This window comes from Leptonotus elevatus, chromosome 13 (genome assembly GCF_054856555.1).
Source record: "Leptonotus elevatus isolate MCC_2025b chromosome 13, RoL_Lele_1.0, whole genome shotgun sequence".
NCBI lineage: Eukaryota > Metazoa > Chordata > Actinopteri > Syngnathiformes > Syngnathidae > Leptonotus > Leptonotus elevatus.
In genome coordinates, this window is record NC_141251.1 from 15709398 (window position 1) to 15724828 (window position 15431).

Genomic DNA, 15431 nt, shown 5'->3' on the forward strand with positions numbered 1-15431 from the left:
CGGGTTGAATCAACTTCAAACATATTTTTGTCTGTTTAATCATAGTACACACCAAATTCAATCACACTTTTATTTCAGCAAATACATTTTATATACATTTATACAATACATTTATTAAGTTTTTTTTCTGCTTCTTTTCATTTAACGATGAAGAATATTGTTTTATATTGTCGTTTTTTTTCATTTACAAATGAATGAAATAAATTATTGAAATGAAAACTCAAATACTATTTAAAAAAAAATGACAAGCAATGACATTTCTTGCTCACTGGTTCCCTAAAAATGACTCATTAAAATAGTCCTTTCATCCATCCATTTTTCCCCCTAAATACTACTCAACCTCATTGGAGTCATGGGTGGGTGATTTGGAAGCAGGGTAACCTACCTGGAGAAACCTCACACAAGCACAGAAAGAACATACAGTACACACTTCATAAAGGATGGCCGGGACCCGGATTCAAACATCCGAACTTAAGAACTGTAGGGTGGATGTGCTATCCACTTGTCAACCATGCCCTGCCTTCCAATATATTTCTGTTTAACAATTTTTTTTTTAAATATAATTAAATATTGACTTTGGGATTCCCATTTTCAGGATGCATTCCGCCTCTCGCACCAAGTCAGTTGGGATTGGCTCCAGCTCATCTGCCACCCTAATGAGGAAAACAGAAAGTGAAATGGACCAGGAAAACAAACAAACAATTGTTTTGAATCACATTAATACTTCAGAGTTTACCCAGTAGCACCGTTTCACATAAAAACTATCAAGTCAACGATGAATGATAGTGGAGCGCAGCATATTTTATACATTGGTCTTTAAAGCCCCCGTGAGTCAAAAAGTAATTGCCTCAATGGATAACTCAGTAAAATAATTGCCGTTGTTTGTTTTATTATTCCAAGCACGATGCTCCGTGGAATACTTGAACGGAATAAGCGGTGTTGATCTCCATTTCATGACCCATCACGGCACCAGAAATGTACGCGTACAAAATACCACCAACAAACTTACATGATGAACAAACAGGCTCATGGGGCTGCACTGTGGTTTGCATTTAGAATTGAAACACTACATATGGTGACTGATAAGCAAACACCTTAGGAGGTGGTTTGGTTCTTCAGCTGTTTTGACTTGTCTTGACTGGAGGTGCTGATGAGGCGTTGGCGGGTGTATTCCCAGATCAGCAGGGCGGCGCTCACGTGCACGTTGAGTGAGCGGATGACCCCTCGCTGAGGGATCTCCACGCACACGTCCAACAGTTGGAGTAAGTTGGCGGGGATGCCTTCTCGTTCGTTGCTATGATGACAGAAACACTTTTTAAGTCTGGGTCAGTTTTTTTCCGGTACTGCCAGTTACATTTATGAGCTTTAATGAGAATATTTGACCATAAATATTTAGGATATATTAATCAGATGCATACTACTCAACTTCTTCAAGTGATTTTCCTTTAGTAGATGTTAATCTATTATGCAAAAAATAAATAAATAAATCACTCCTGCATTTGTTTCTTTTCAAGTGTACCATGGGAAGGAGGTCTGATACAGTTCTACTGCACAACAATGTTGCAGCTCTTTCAATCAAACTTCTAAATTGGGCTTTTCACTCTATATGATGATGCTAAACACAGTACTGCCATTTCAGTTTGATTAATGAACCACTAAGTTGCCAAGTTAATTAATTTCCTGAAGTTCTCACAATCAGAAGTTGATTACTCTTGGCCCTGAGCCCATAACAACAGACATTGATGGGATCTGTGAGGATGCGTCCACCAAAGCAAACAAGCAACCTTATGTAATGAAGTTTTTTAGTGACATTACACGACAAAGATTAGCATTATGGTTTTGTATTGTATAAAGGCGACTCGCTGGATTGTACTGTACAGGTGTACTGAACCTCAAGTAAGGTTGCGTGCAGTGAACGTAAAGGCATAATGAGGGTAGCCTTCAATGAGTCTAGAGAGGCCACAACACAGCAGGAAACGGCAATGTAATGATCTCCATTTATCCTGAGTGTAATTGGGTGAGAAGATTGCTTGAAGGCCACAACAAAACGGCACACCCAAACGGATATTGTACTGCCTCTTCCAAAGGATGGAATTAGTGGCCAAATCTGTGCATAATTGAAGTTATGTCAACTGGTGTGAAGCTCCAAATACTTGAATGATGAGACAAAGTGCATCTTTCTGATCTTCCACGCCCTAAACAACATTATAATAGATGAAGGTCCCTGCTGCTGTCAACATTTTCTGCTCTGCTATCCTGAGGGAAAGCCAATTACAGAGCAGCATGTTCTGACAGAAGCACCAAGAGTGAAGGGCCTGCTGGGAAAAAGGCTGAACAGGTGCGTTAATATTAAATAACCTCACCAGCTCATACCTTTATCTGTGTAAAACTCATAGAGGTGAAAGTGAAAGGGATGTAATTGATAGAAAAACGCTATTTGACAAGATGATGGGTTACGTAAAGTGTGCAGGCAGGCTCTTTAGCTACTTAAAGTGCATGACATAATCAGGGATTGCTATGCTAAGCCTTGTAGATATGACAAATGTTCCTAGTTTTGTTCCACAAAATGGTCATGCACCAAACTCTGCTTTCTAACCATTTGCCCGCTGTTTTTATTTTGTTACAGCAACCTCTTAAGGCAGCAAAAAAACTGAGCATGTAAAAAGTGGTAGTTTTCAATTTTTAGCCTCATTCTTGCAACTCCAGCTTTTCTTCTACATTCCAAAAAACATGGCAGTTTTTGAAGTACATGGTTCAACAACTACAACTGTTGAAATGCAAACAATTGGCAATTCTGCCAATCTGGGAACTGGGCTTCAGATAGAGTTGTCAAAAGTCATACCCCAGAAGTAGCAGAGTCCTCTCAGGAAACTGGTAGTCCTGAAGGCTCTGACTGTTGGCAGTCTGCTCTACACCAACAATGCAGTAGCCCTTACTCTTCTTTACCTGCAGGAATTCTGCCAGCTCCAACGGCTTTACCTAATGAGCAAACACATTCCGTTTATAGAGGAGCACAACAAAACAAATGACACAAGCCAAAAAAGAAACCTTTATCCCTGTGTTACCGTCATCTCCTAAATATGACTGATGAAGAGTTGCACTGTACAAGTACAAAAAAATGCAAACTAAAATTCTAAACATATTACTGCTTGTGTATGGGATGTCATTTGATGGTGCAGGTACAGTATACGTATGCCGTGACCAGTGAGTGTGCCCCTCAGCCGGCAAAGTACAATAAAGTAAAATGGCGGGACTAGTCAAATGTGATGCACGTCACCTCCAGGAGAGGAAGCCAAAGTTCAGATGAGACACTGAGGGACTGAAAGTGTTTGTCAGTAATGTGGCGGAGGTTGTCCAGCACCAACGCACTGGCACCAAAGATCTCACAGGTCCGGCACAGACCTTCGATCGCAAAAACAAACACATTTTGGTGGCGTTACTCTCAGAGCTGCACACTGTTGATAGTTGTTGATGTTGTCTGAGCTACAAAGTGTTATGACCTCCAAGGTTCGTAGGTTTGTCAATGAGTGAGGCGACCACCAGCAGGGCGCCATGCTGTTTGCCCAGGCGAGCTGCTCTCTGCTGCGGAACCAGCTGAAGATCTGGGTCTTGCCCCTGGATGTCCAACCACCAGGGGGTTATTTTCTTCTGTACCTCTGCCCAGCGCTCCTCCTTGTCCTCCTCACCTGGGAGATACATTACAAAATTGTGAACATTTCACCGAAAAGCATCAGATTAGATTCAGGCGGCCTAGTAGTGTACTTTTATCCTGCTGTATCCAGTCTCCGGGCTGGAGCTGGCTCAGATCGGATGCGGGATTCCTCAAAGGAGGCGTGTGAGAAAAGCATGACAGCTTCTCTAGCTTCCAGGGGGGAATCCACTCATCATCAGCCAACCCTGAAAGACTCGGAAAAGTGTAGAATATCGTCTAGGAAAAAAAAACAAAGTGTTGTTGTTTACATGCATAATATAACACATTTTTTCATGTACTGTACACACTTACCTCAATGCTGTAATCCCTAATTGGATGAAAGGTGCCAAAAAAGAAGTGCTCTTGAATCCTGGTCCAGTTCTTGTTTGCATTCCTAAAAGTTAGCAGACATGTTTTCAGCACACGACATTGATGCTTTTGCAGCTACTGTAGTGTTGCATTCCCACCCAGTGTTCTTCAAGGCCTCCATCTGGTGCAAACAGGCCTTGACCACAGTGGACAGCCCCCTCAAACCATCAACTGTTTTCTCTCCTCGGACCTCTACCAAGCTCCAAACTCGCTTCAAAGCCAGCAGGGCATAGAGACGCACACTGAAGTTGTGGTGGAAACACCACTGAAGTGTGACGTCCAGTGCTTTTGCTAAATGCATATCCTGAATGACACAAGGAAATAAATGTTTTTTAAGGACTGAGAAGTGAATTAACATGTTGAGTGTCATTTTAAAGATGGCTCACTGGATCATTAAGGGTGGGAATGATGACAGCAAAATGCATGAGGACTGCCAGGAAGGTGCAGATCCCAGTCTTGGTTCCTTCATGATGCTGTACCAAAAGCACAGAAACGAATGCTGATTTACTTTAAACCATTAGATTTAGGGTTAGGATTACCTCTTAAGTAAAACATCAGAGGTAATAAAAAAAATAAAAATAAAAAAAAATACATAGCAAACTCACCATGTTGAAGCAGGCCCAAAATCGGTCTATTTGTTGTGGATAACGGACAAGGATCAGGATTATCGTCCATTCAATTAGGTATTTGACTGAAGCCTGGTTACTACAGAACCCAGCCTCAAAGATACTGTTCAGTATAGAAGCTACAAACTCCTGTGTGCATTTACCAAACAGGCAAGAAGTTATTTTTTTCCCTGATTGCAGGTGTAATGATTAAGGTGCCAGTGACTTACCTCTTTGAATTTGGGCAGCATTATTAGTAGTGTTTGCCATACTCTGTTTTTCACACGATGTTGCAGAGAGTTACTAGAGATACGCAATGATTTTGACATGTTCTTGTCCTGGAAGGAAAGTTTGACATACAGTATGGCAGAAAGTGTTTTTCATTGTTTCAGGTGGTTGCATATAACATTTCTAAAGTGCTGGGCAACGGTAATGGTTCATTATTTGTTGTGAGAAGAACCACAATAATATATGTCACATTTCATTATGTACATGTACAGGACAACAGATCTGGCCAGTCTGAATGTTGAGTTATGGCAATAACATTTTTCTAAGTAAGTTACCTTTTCTAAGAGAGTCACAACAAGTTGCTGCGTCAGTTGCTGGTGCAGACTGTTAGAAGCATCTAGACGATTTAGGAAAGCCAGGATGTACATGCGAGGTAGCTGATCATCTCTGTTGTCACTAGAAGACAAAAGTTGTTGTTCTGTGACATGGCAAGAGAGACATCTAGAGGCAACATAAAAAATCAAAGCCTTGATCACTGTGACAATACAATAATATCTGATTCAATAAAATACTGAACATTAAGAAGAAAAATAAAAATTACTTTCCTGCAATGTCCTTATTTCTTAAAAAACATGCCTTGTTAAATTTACAAATTCAAAACAAAAAAACAAAAATGACTGTCTTTAATCTATAAGCACAATTTTTAGGAATTCAAACAAGCTTAAAGCTTCATGCTCAAATTTCTCACATTTAAACATACAAGCCAAAAGCAATAAAACAGACTATTAAAGACAACTGATTGATGTTGATAAATTAATACACATATTAACATGTGAAAGCAGCCTAGGGACATTCTGTCCAGATGCTGAAAACACACGCCGAAGTTGCTGAACAGACACAAAAGAATAGTCTGGGGAACCTCATTTCAACATAGTTCATGTACAGTACTCTATCTGTCCCACCCCAATATTTACAAAGGTCCCCAAGTTGAATTATGATTTGCTCTAATCAGATTTCCTTTACATTTTCAACTTGCAGCCCTTTAGCTTTAATTAAACGTTACTAATTATAAATTAACTGATAAATCAAAACAAATAAAAGCTCACCTGGCGACTACAGTGTTGGTGGCACACTCCGCACCAAGTTGCTCCACATATGCCTGGACATCTTGAACAAGCCTATGGAAGAAAAACAATAAATGAAGTGCTGAAAAAAATGATCAACAAAACACTGATAAGAGTGTGATCCGTACCGCTGATCTCTCCTGAATACCGGCCCATAAACGCAGCCCTCAGCCATGATGTTGATATGACTAAAAAGACTGGAGAAGTTGTAATTGTCTTGGACGCTGTTTTGTCCACTAGCAGGCAACCATGTGTGACAACAATGTTGCAGCAGCACACTAAAAACTCCATTCTTGGACTCAGACAGCTCCATGATCTCAGTCGCAATCTACACAAAAATATCCATATTATTTAACGTATCTATTGGACAAAGTATATTTGCCTTGATTACCTGTTTCACGGTTGTTGTCAGCAGCGGGGCCTGACTGTCTGTAAGCAGCAGCAGTGTTCGGTGGAAAGCTACTGAGATGAAGCCTTTGAGGGCAGGCCAGAAGTCATGGGCGTTATTGCTGAGCCCATGTACCAGCTCCCAGGTCCGACTCACAGCTTCCACACAGAGGGCCTCATCTTCATGCACTAACTGTGATCACAGCATCAAATTTCAACACCAGACACAATCTTCCTGTCATAACTCAAACACACAGAGACTTACTTGTGGCAACACTGCCTCCATGAAGGCGAGAACAGGCAGCACCAGATCGCTGGGTAGCAGAGCTAGAGCGTCCACGCAGCAGCTCAGAGCAGCTGCGACAGTCTCTGTGTTTCTGGGGATCTCAGAATTCTGAAGCCCGGGCGTTTTTATGAGGAAACTCAGACAAATCCACTGGTCCCGCATGAAGTGGGCAGCGGTGCGACCCCAATCCTGCAGGAGAGGGCCCTGCCAACCTTCATCACTGCGAGAGAATAGCTGTGGCACTTTAATATGACAGGCAAGTGTGTTCAACAGCATTTTCAGACTCTCTTAGTCACTGACCTCAAGCTGGCTGCCGTGTGAGGTTTCAGGAGCCTCTCATTGAAGCGTCCGAGAGGTGAATGACTTTGCCCTGGAGACGACACTGGCTTGTAGAAGTGCTCGTTCAGTTGTTTTAGAAGAGAAAACGTGTCTGAGTTGATAGCTTGCTGCTCCATTAGCTGACATACCATGGCAAGAGATGCCATAGCAACTGCTTTAGCCACTTGGCTCGCCACCGAGGGGAACTAGCAAAAGAAGAATGATGAATGTCTGACTAAGTTGAATGATAGCAATAATAATTTTGCTCCCCACCTGCTCGGTTGGTCCTTGCAGGATGCTGAGACTGTACTTGACGAGTTTAGGAAAGGAAGCTTGTTGAATAGTAGAACTGTGCATGGACAGCTGCTTCAAGACACACAAATAAAGCTCTGCCCGCTCCACGTCACACAACTGCACAAAACAAAACAAATGTCATAATCTCTCCAAACAACATGTTGTATGTGGGTACTACTGTTTACCTCCCGCAGTTCCCAACGCAGACGCCTCATGATAAAGTGCTGGATTGAATCTGCACACTGAAAAATGAGCCTCTCCAAAGCAGCTGACACTTCATCCACTGAATAAAATCAAGAAATATGATATGAAGTATAACTTACTCACTAGCATCTTATAAATACAGTGATTTCTAGTAAAAATATGCATCACATTAATTTATGAACCCAGCCTACAATCAGCAACTTGGCATTTATTCTACATTATTTTATAAATTACATTTTTAGAGTGTAACAAGTGTTTAGTGTTTAAGGGGGGGAGCAATGTGGGAGGGAGGTTTGTAATGGCTTAATAGAGGCGTAAAATATGTCAAACTTCGTGAAAATTCACCTATTACAGAGGGACTTGAAACACATACAACTAGCGAAAAGAGAGAGAACACTACATTACCTGCTCGATACATGTTTTCTATTATGACAGTGGACTAAAAAGAAATGATAAATTACTGTTATTATACAAACCATGGGCTTTTGGTGTTTCTCTGAGCTGGAGCAGCCGGAGGACAAGTTGCAAGCTCTTATCACTCTTCTTCAGCGACATGTAGAGGTTGGTGCCGAGCCGGCTCAGAGTGTCCACCAGTGGAGAAATTAACAACCGGAGGCTGTCATCAATCTTTGCACCAGGATGACTCATCTCAATGTCAGTGCAGAGCAGAATGGACCTGGCTAACTTGTCTGCCTCTTTGGGGTCAGGTAAGCTATGTGTCTGACCTGCAAAACATATTAACTGATTAAGAACAAAAAAAGTAAATACTATAAACAACTTTTTTCCTTCTGAACTTACCAGTGCAAGCTGGAACAGTTAGAAACTCCTGTATTTTGCCTTGAACATATGCTTTAGTAGTTTCCTTGCTCGAGGCATCACCATCTCCATCACTTGGCATCATCTTAAAACTGCCCTCGTTGCTTGAGAGCCAGACACACAAGAAAAAGAAAAATTACTTTCCTGCAATGTCCTTATTTCTTAAAAGTCATGCCTTGTTAAATTTACAAATTCAAAACAAAAAAAACTAAAATGGCTGTCTTTAATCTATAAGCACAATTTTTAGGAATTCAAACAAGCTTAAAGCTTCATGCTCAATTTACAAATTCAAAACAAAAACAACTAAAATGACTGTCTTTAATCTATAAGCACAATTTTTAAGAATTCAAGCAAGCTTAAAGCTTCATGCTCAAATTTCTCACATTTAAACATACAAGCCAAAAGCAACAAAACAGACTATTAAAGACAACTGATTGATGTTTATAAATTAATACACATATTAACATGTGAAAGCAGCCTAGGGACATTCTGTCCAGATGCTGAAAACACACGCCGAAGTTGCTGAACAGACACAAAAGAACAGTCAGGGGAACCTCATTTCAACATAGTTCATGTACAGTACTCTATCTGTCCCACCCCAATATTTACAAAGGTCCCCAAGTTGAATTATGATTTGCTCTAATCAGATTTCCTTTACATTTTCAACTTGCAGCCCTTTAGCTTTAATTAAACGTTACTAATTATAAATTAACTGATAAATCAAAACAAATGAAAGCTCACCTGGCGACTACAGTGTTGGTGGCACACTCCGCACCAAGTTGCTCCACATATGCCTGGACATCTTGAACAAGCCTATGGAAGAAAAACAATAAATGAAGTGCTGAAAAAAATGATCAACAAAACACTGATAAGAGTGTGATCCGTACCACTGATCTCTCCTGAATACCGGCCCATAAACGCAGCCCTCAGCCATGATGTTGATATGACTAAAAACACTGGAGAAGTTGTAATTGTCTTGGACGCTGTTTTGTCCACTAGCAGGCAACCATGTGTGACAACAATGTTGCAGCAGCACACTAAAAACTCCATTCTTGGACTCAGACAGCTCCATGATCTCAGTCGCAATCTACACAAAAATATCCATATTACTTAACGTATCTATTGGACAAAGTATATTTGCCTTGATTACCTGTTTCACGGTTGTTGTCAGCAGCGGGGCCTGACTGTCTGTAAGCAGCAGCAGTGTTTGGTGGAAAGCTACTGAGATGAAGCCTTTGAGGGCAGGCCAGAAGTCATGGGCGTTATTGCTGAGCCCATGTACCAGCTCCCAGGTCCGACTCACAGCTTCCACACAGAGGGCCTCATCTTCATGCACTAACTGTGATCACAGCATCAAATTTCAACACCAGACACAATCTTCCTGTCATAACTCAAACACACAGAGACTTACTTGTGGCAACACTGCCTCCATGAAGGCGAGAACAGGCAGCACCAGATCGCTGGGTAGCAGAGCTAGAGCGTCCACGCAGCAGCTCAGAGCAGCTGCGACAGTCTCTGTGTTTCTGGGGATCTCAGAATTCTGAAGCCCGGGCGTTTTTATGAGGAAACTCAGACAAATCCACTGGTCCCGCATGAAGTGGGCAGCGGTGCGACCCCAATCCTGCAGGAGAGGGCCCTGCCAACCTTCATCACTGCGAGAGAATAGCTGTGGCACTTTAATATGACAGGCAAGTGTGTTCAACAGCATTTTCAGACTCTCTTAGTCACTGACCTCAAGCTGGCTGCCGTGTGAGGTTTCAGGAGCCTCTCATTGAAGCGTCCGAGAGGTGAATGACTTTGCCCTGGAGACGACACTGGCTTGTAGAAGTGCTCGTTCAGTTGTTTTAGAAGAGAAAACGTGTCTGAGTTGATAGCTTGCTGCTCCATTAGCTGACATACCATGGCAAGAGATGCCATAGCAACTGCTTTAGCCACTTGGCTCGCCACCGAGGGGAACTAGCAAAAGAAGAATGATGAATGTCTGACTAAGTTGAATGATAGCAATAATAATTTTGCTCCCCACCTGCTCGGTTGGTCCTTGCAGGATGCTGAGACTGTACTTGACGAGTTTAGGAAAGGAAGCTTGTTGAATAGTAGAACTGTGCATGGACAGCTGCTTCAAGACACACAAATAAAGCTCTGCCCGCTCCACGTCACACAACTGCACAAAACAAAACAAATGTCATAATCTCTCCAAACAACATGTTGTATGTGGGTACTACTGTTTACCTCCCGCAGTTCCCAACGCAGACGCCTCATGATAAAGTGCTGGATTGAATCTGCACACTGAAAAATGAGCCTCTCCAAAGCAGCTGACACTTCATCCACTGAATAAAATCAAGAAATATGATATGAAGTATAACTTACTCACTAGCATCTTATAAATACAGTGATTTCTAGTAAAAATATGCATCACATTAATTTATGAACCCAGCCTACAATCAGCAACTTGGCATTTATTCTACATTATTTTATAAATTACATTTTTAGAGTGTAACAAGTGTTTAGTGTTTAAGGGGGGGAGCAATGTGGGAGGGAGGTTTGTAATGGCTTAATAGAGGCGTAAAATATGTCAAACTTCGTGAAAATTCACCTATTACAGAGGGACTTGAAACACATACAACTAGCGAAAAGAGAGAGAACACTACATTACCTGCTCGATACATGTTTTCTATTATGACAGTGGACTAAAAAGAAATGATAAATTACTGTTATTATACAAACCATGGGCTTTTGGTGTTTCTCTGAGCTGGAGCAGCCGGAGGACAAGTTGCAAGCTCTTATCACTCTTCTTCAGCGACATGTAGAGGTTGGTGCCGAGCCGGCTCAGAGTGTCCACCAGTGGAGAAATTAACAACCGGAGGCTGTCATCAATCTTTGCACCAGGATGACTCATCTCAATGTCAGTGCAGAGCAGAATGGACCTGGCTAACTTGTCTGCCTCTTTGGGGTCAGGTAAGCTATGTGTCTGACCTGCAAAACATATTAACTGATTAAGAACAAAAAAAGTAAATACTATAAACAACGTCCTTCCTTCTGAACTTACCAGTGCAAGCTGGAACAGTTAGAAACTCCTGTATTTTGCCTTGAACATATGCTTTAATAGTTTCCTTGCTCGAGGCATCACCATCTCCATCACTTGGCATCATCTTAAAACTGCCCTCGTTGCTTGAGAGCCAGACACACACCTCCAAAAGACACACGAGGGTGCAACCGGTTTGGTAAATAAACTGTGGTGTGCAGCCCAGTTGGATAATTTAGTAAAAACAATACAGCATAGCACCTCTTTCCAAAGCTCGGTGCCTCGACAAAGTGACTCATCTGCCCGGAAATGGCCCAAGAAGGTAAAGATGTCATCAAGGGTCACTGAGCTCTAAAAGTACGTTAATATAGCAAGGGTACATCTATCATACAACAATTGAAAAAATGGACAAAAGTATTGTGACTTCCTGCCAGAGTTAATTTTTCTTACCACATCTAAGAGACAGAGGGCGCTCTTCAATAAGAAGCACTGAGCAGCGCCTCTCAGGAGGACTTGATGTGTGATCATGGTGCAGCGCAGCACCTCCCTGTGTGTGGTAGACCGAGCGCGGAATTAATGTACACTTCAACCATGAAAGTAGTATTTTCCTTCATAATGTGGTTCAGACCTAAGGGCGGTGAGCCCATCAATCGCCAATATTGGGTTTGGAGCAAGTTTGGACAGGGCCTGAGAGATGAATAGGAGGGGCACTGCACACCAATGCTTGGATCCAAGCTGCTGGATCATTTGCAGCAAGACACGGCCTGAAAATCAGACACATTTTGTATAGAATTATTATTTGTTTTTTACTGGGAATAAGCATTTGTACCTCTGTCGTCTGTGGGCAGGTTTATGAAGAAGTTCTTAAGGAAGATTTGGAGTTTAACTGCCAGCTCAGGGCAGTCTCCAACACGCTGGCCACCTGCCCTGGAGAAAAATACAACAATTTATTACTGCATATCAAACCAATGTGAAGTAATTTAAACATATTCCATGGTGAGTTTAGAATCTCACTTGCAGAAGAGCGACATTTCTGAGAGAACGTCCATAAAGGGCCCAACGACAAACTGAAAAGAAAATTAGATGAGTTTAACCATGAATTAAGTAAAGAGGTATAGATGGTCGTTCACCTGAGAAAAAGCTGATGCAAAGGTTGGCTGTTGGAGGACTTTGACTTCAAGCAAGTGACACACACCTGCTCGCATTAAAGTTTTATTCTCACTGTGAAACATCCGCTGGTACACACACAGCAGCCATGATGGGTGGAAAAGGTCCAGACCTGCAAAGACAAGACAGTTCAGTAGTAAGTGTATAAATAAGATGTGGCACCACACCGTATTTAAAGCATACAATAATTTTAAAGCATAAACATCAATACCTTCATTTGCTGTAGTTTGGATAAGAGAGTCTATTCTGTTCAGAACTGGACGGACAACATGGACCTGCATATGAAGAAGACATAACACCATTATTTTAGCAGTACTGTTCGAATGGTGATTACCCTTGAACTAAATCATTGTCACCACAATGGATTCTTGACCTGATTTTCTTCCAAAGTCTCCATCACCAGCACATAATCCTCCCAGAAGTCTCTGAGCATCTTGCTGCTTTTGGCTGTCCATTTGAACAAGATCTCACCATTCACTTCAATAACAAAAACAAAGAAAAGTGTTTCATACAGCGTCAGAACCATCCTGAACAATCTAAGGAAATGTTTTGCAATGCCCCCCAAAAAAATCCACCTTTACAACAGTAAACATGAGACAATCACTCTTGTTTCATGCCTATGGAAACACATATGGACATTTATTCACTATTCAGTATACCTAACTAGTATGCTCTCTATCTAGTAAGACAATTGAGTGCACTAGTACGGTAGAAATGACTATTTCTTACTCGAGCCAGTTCTGGCCTACTATTTTTACTTTGAACCTCACTATTGTTCCACTAGTAACTTAACCAGACCCAACTTGTAGGCATATGTCATGCACCAGTGGCCTTTTGGACCCTACTACTGGCAAAAAAAAAGCCCACATTTAGTTTTGCCTCAGTAGTATCACGTAGTTTCCCTACTAGTTAGATATGTAATGATATCCAAATGTCACGATATGACATTTAAAAAAAAAAAAAGGAAAAAAGCTCATAATGCTATATGTCAACCTCTGACTGAGTTTTCTGCTATATCCATGCCACTATGCCAGTATGGTCGCCGCCCTCTGCCATCTTGAATTACTTTGTAAACAATGCACAGTGTGTTACTATTGGCTCAGCAGCGTAAAGTATCATAGTCTATGTAGTTCATAATGCTGTGCTTGGCTGAAGGAGGTGACAAGTAACGTTTTTTGATGGAGATGTGGTGCTTTAAATATTGTAGCATGACGACGATGGTATTATAGCAATTTTAATATTGTGATATCAGGATATTGCGGTTACTACTAGCATGGAAAAGTTTGCCTTCTAATAGAAATTGTGGAAACATGCTTCTAGATACAGTCATTAGGTCTTATATATATAAATGATAAATGTCTTTCCATCTGTGAGAATTGTACCTTGCTGTGAAGGACAGTCCACTCCCTGTTCCTGTGCCGATGCCACACACCTTTTGAGCAGGTACAATGCCCTCTTACGTGACACGCAGTCTCTGTGGATAAGTCCGTCCTGGACCACGCACCAGAAGCCGAGGCAGGACCGAAGGTCTGGCTCCGTGGGTGCCAGCAGGTAGTTTGACAAGGCGGTCAAACACAGCAGTGTTCGCTCAGTTACTCCAGGTGTGCGCTCCAATGCATGCCAGGTGCACAGCTCTCTCAGGGTTTTGTCGAGGATGCTGCTGTGCATTGCATTATTGCAACAGCCCAGCAGGGCTAACATGAGTCGGACGGTGACCCGGGAGAGCAACCGGTCTGGAATAGTTCTAATGCCCGACAGGATACACGACGAAATGCTCGAGGTGAGCTGCTCGTCTCCTATTAAATGAGGAAGTAGAGCAGCCAGGACTTCACTAGCAACCTCCACGCTGAGTCTCTCCCCGTCTGATCGATCCTCATCTGATAGCCGTAGCGAAGGCAGGACGACCAGTGCGGCTCGGCCCGCGACAGCCGGGTCACATAAACTGACACAGGTGGCCACAAGTCTGCAAATAGCTGCAGTACTCTCCCTACAACGCACATCCTCTGTTTCTACTGAAATCCTTGAGAGAAGAGGCAAGCAATGGGTCCAAATGATAGATTCTGTTTTATCTATTATACGTTGTTTTTTCGCGGCTGTCGACGAATTTGTTTCTGATTGGACGACAATTTGCTCGAGTCCTTCTATGAAAGCTGTTAGCGCCTCAACGCGCTCCATCACCGGCCACACGTCAACTGGCCAGCACAGGGCGTCAAACAGAAGCTCGTAGTTAGAGGTAGACAAGATTGCGTTAATTAAAACAGAATTCATTGTAAATAATCGCCACAAGGACAAAAGGTACTAAATTGTACCTGTACGTTACAAAATAAACTTTTCCAACCGGCTTTTCTCGAGGCACGTTTACCCAGGCTGATCATACACTTCCGTGCACGTCACCAAATGTTCTCGCGAGAAGTTGTCAGATTTCCACTTACAAAAACATATATAAAGATATACTGTAAGCTACTGATATGTTTCTTTGACTCAAATATGACAAGCAAAAGTCAAAATAAGATTCGCAAGTTTTGAAAAAAATTGTAAGAAATAATATTGTTTGTATCGCGTGGTGTACTGTAAACTGCAAAAACTCTTCAATTAGACCGTTGGTGTCCAAACTTTTTCCATTAAGGCCTTATATACAAAATTCGAAGGATGCAAGGACCACTTTTTAGACTTATTTTACGAAAACACACGAAAATTAATCAATCAACCAATTTTTTGTTTCTTTGTATGTATGTATGTAGGTATGTATGTAATCATTTAATTAAAAAATAAATGATCTTTATTCACCACATTTACAAAGCGAAATGTTTCAATTTTAGATGGAAATAGTCTATATGCATCTTTGCATATCGAGAAAAGCTCTGCCTCTCAAACATTTTTAGTAGGCCTACAGTGTGCTCTAACTTGTCTCTGAGTCTGA

The 15431-nt window shown here is 41.7% G+C and overlaps 1 protein-coding gene across 1 annotated transcript; it reads right to left on the reverse strand.

Moving 5' to 3' along the window:
• Positions 1-14: 14 nt before the first annotated feature.
• tarbp1 (TAR (HIV-1) RNA binding protein 1) lies at positions 15-14882 on the reverse strand. The gene is made up of 39 exons (XM_086093718.1): positions 13894-14882; positions 12885-12988; positions 12723-12786; positions 12475-12623; positions 12359-12411; positions 12174-12271; positions 11973-12108; positions 11795-11891; positions 11606-11695; positions 11369-11510; positions 11047-11295; positions 10552-10649; positions 10346-10483; positions 10055-10278; positions 9734-9974; positions 9473-9661; positions 9210-9409; positions 9064-9135; positions 8305-8426; positions 7983-8231; positions 7488-7585; positions 7282-7419; positions 6991-7214; positions 6670-6910; positions 6409-6597; positions 6146-6345; positions 6000-6071; positions 5229-5349; positions 4896-5003; positions 4666-4815; positions 4447-4533; positions 4159-4364; positions 4004-4085; positions 3763-3928; positions 3501-3686; positions 3278-3402; positions 2843-2979; positions 1095-1294; positions 15-653 (listed from the first exon to the last, which is right to left on the reverse strand). The coding sequence occupies exons 1-38, from the start codon at positions 14777-14779 to the stop codon at positions 1096-1098; spliced, it is 6330 nt and encodes a 2109-aa protein (XP_085949844.1). The 5' UTR covers positions 14780-14882; the 3' UTR covers positions 15-653; position 1095.
• Positions 14883-15431: the final 549 nt, after the last annotated feature.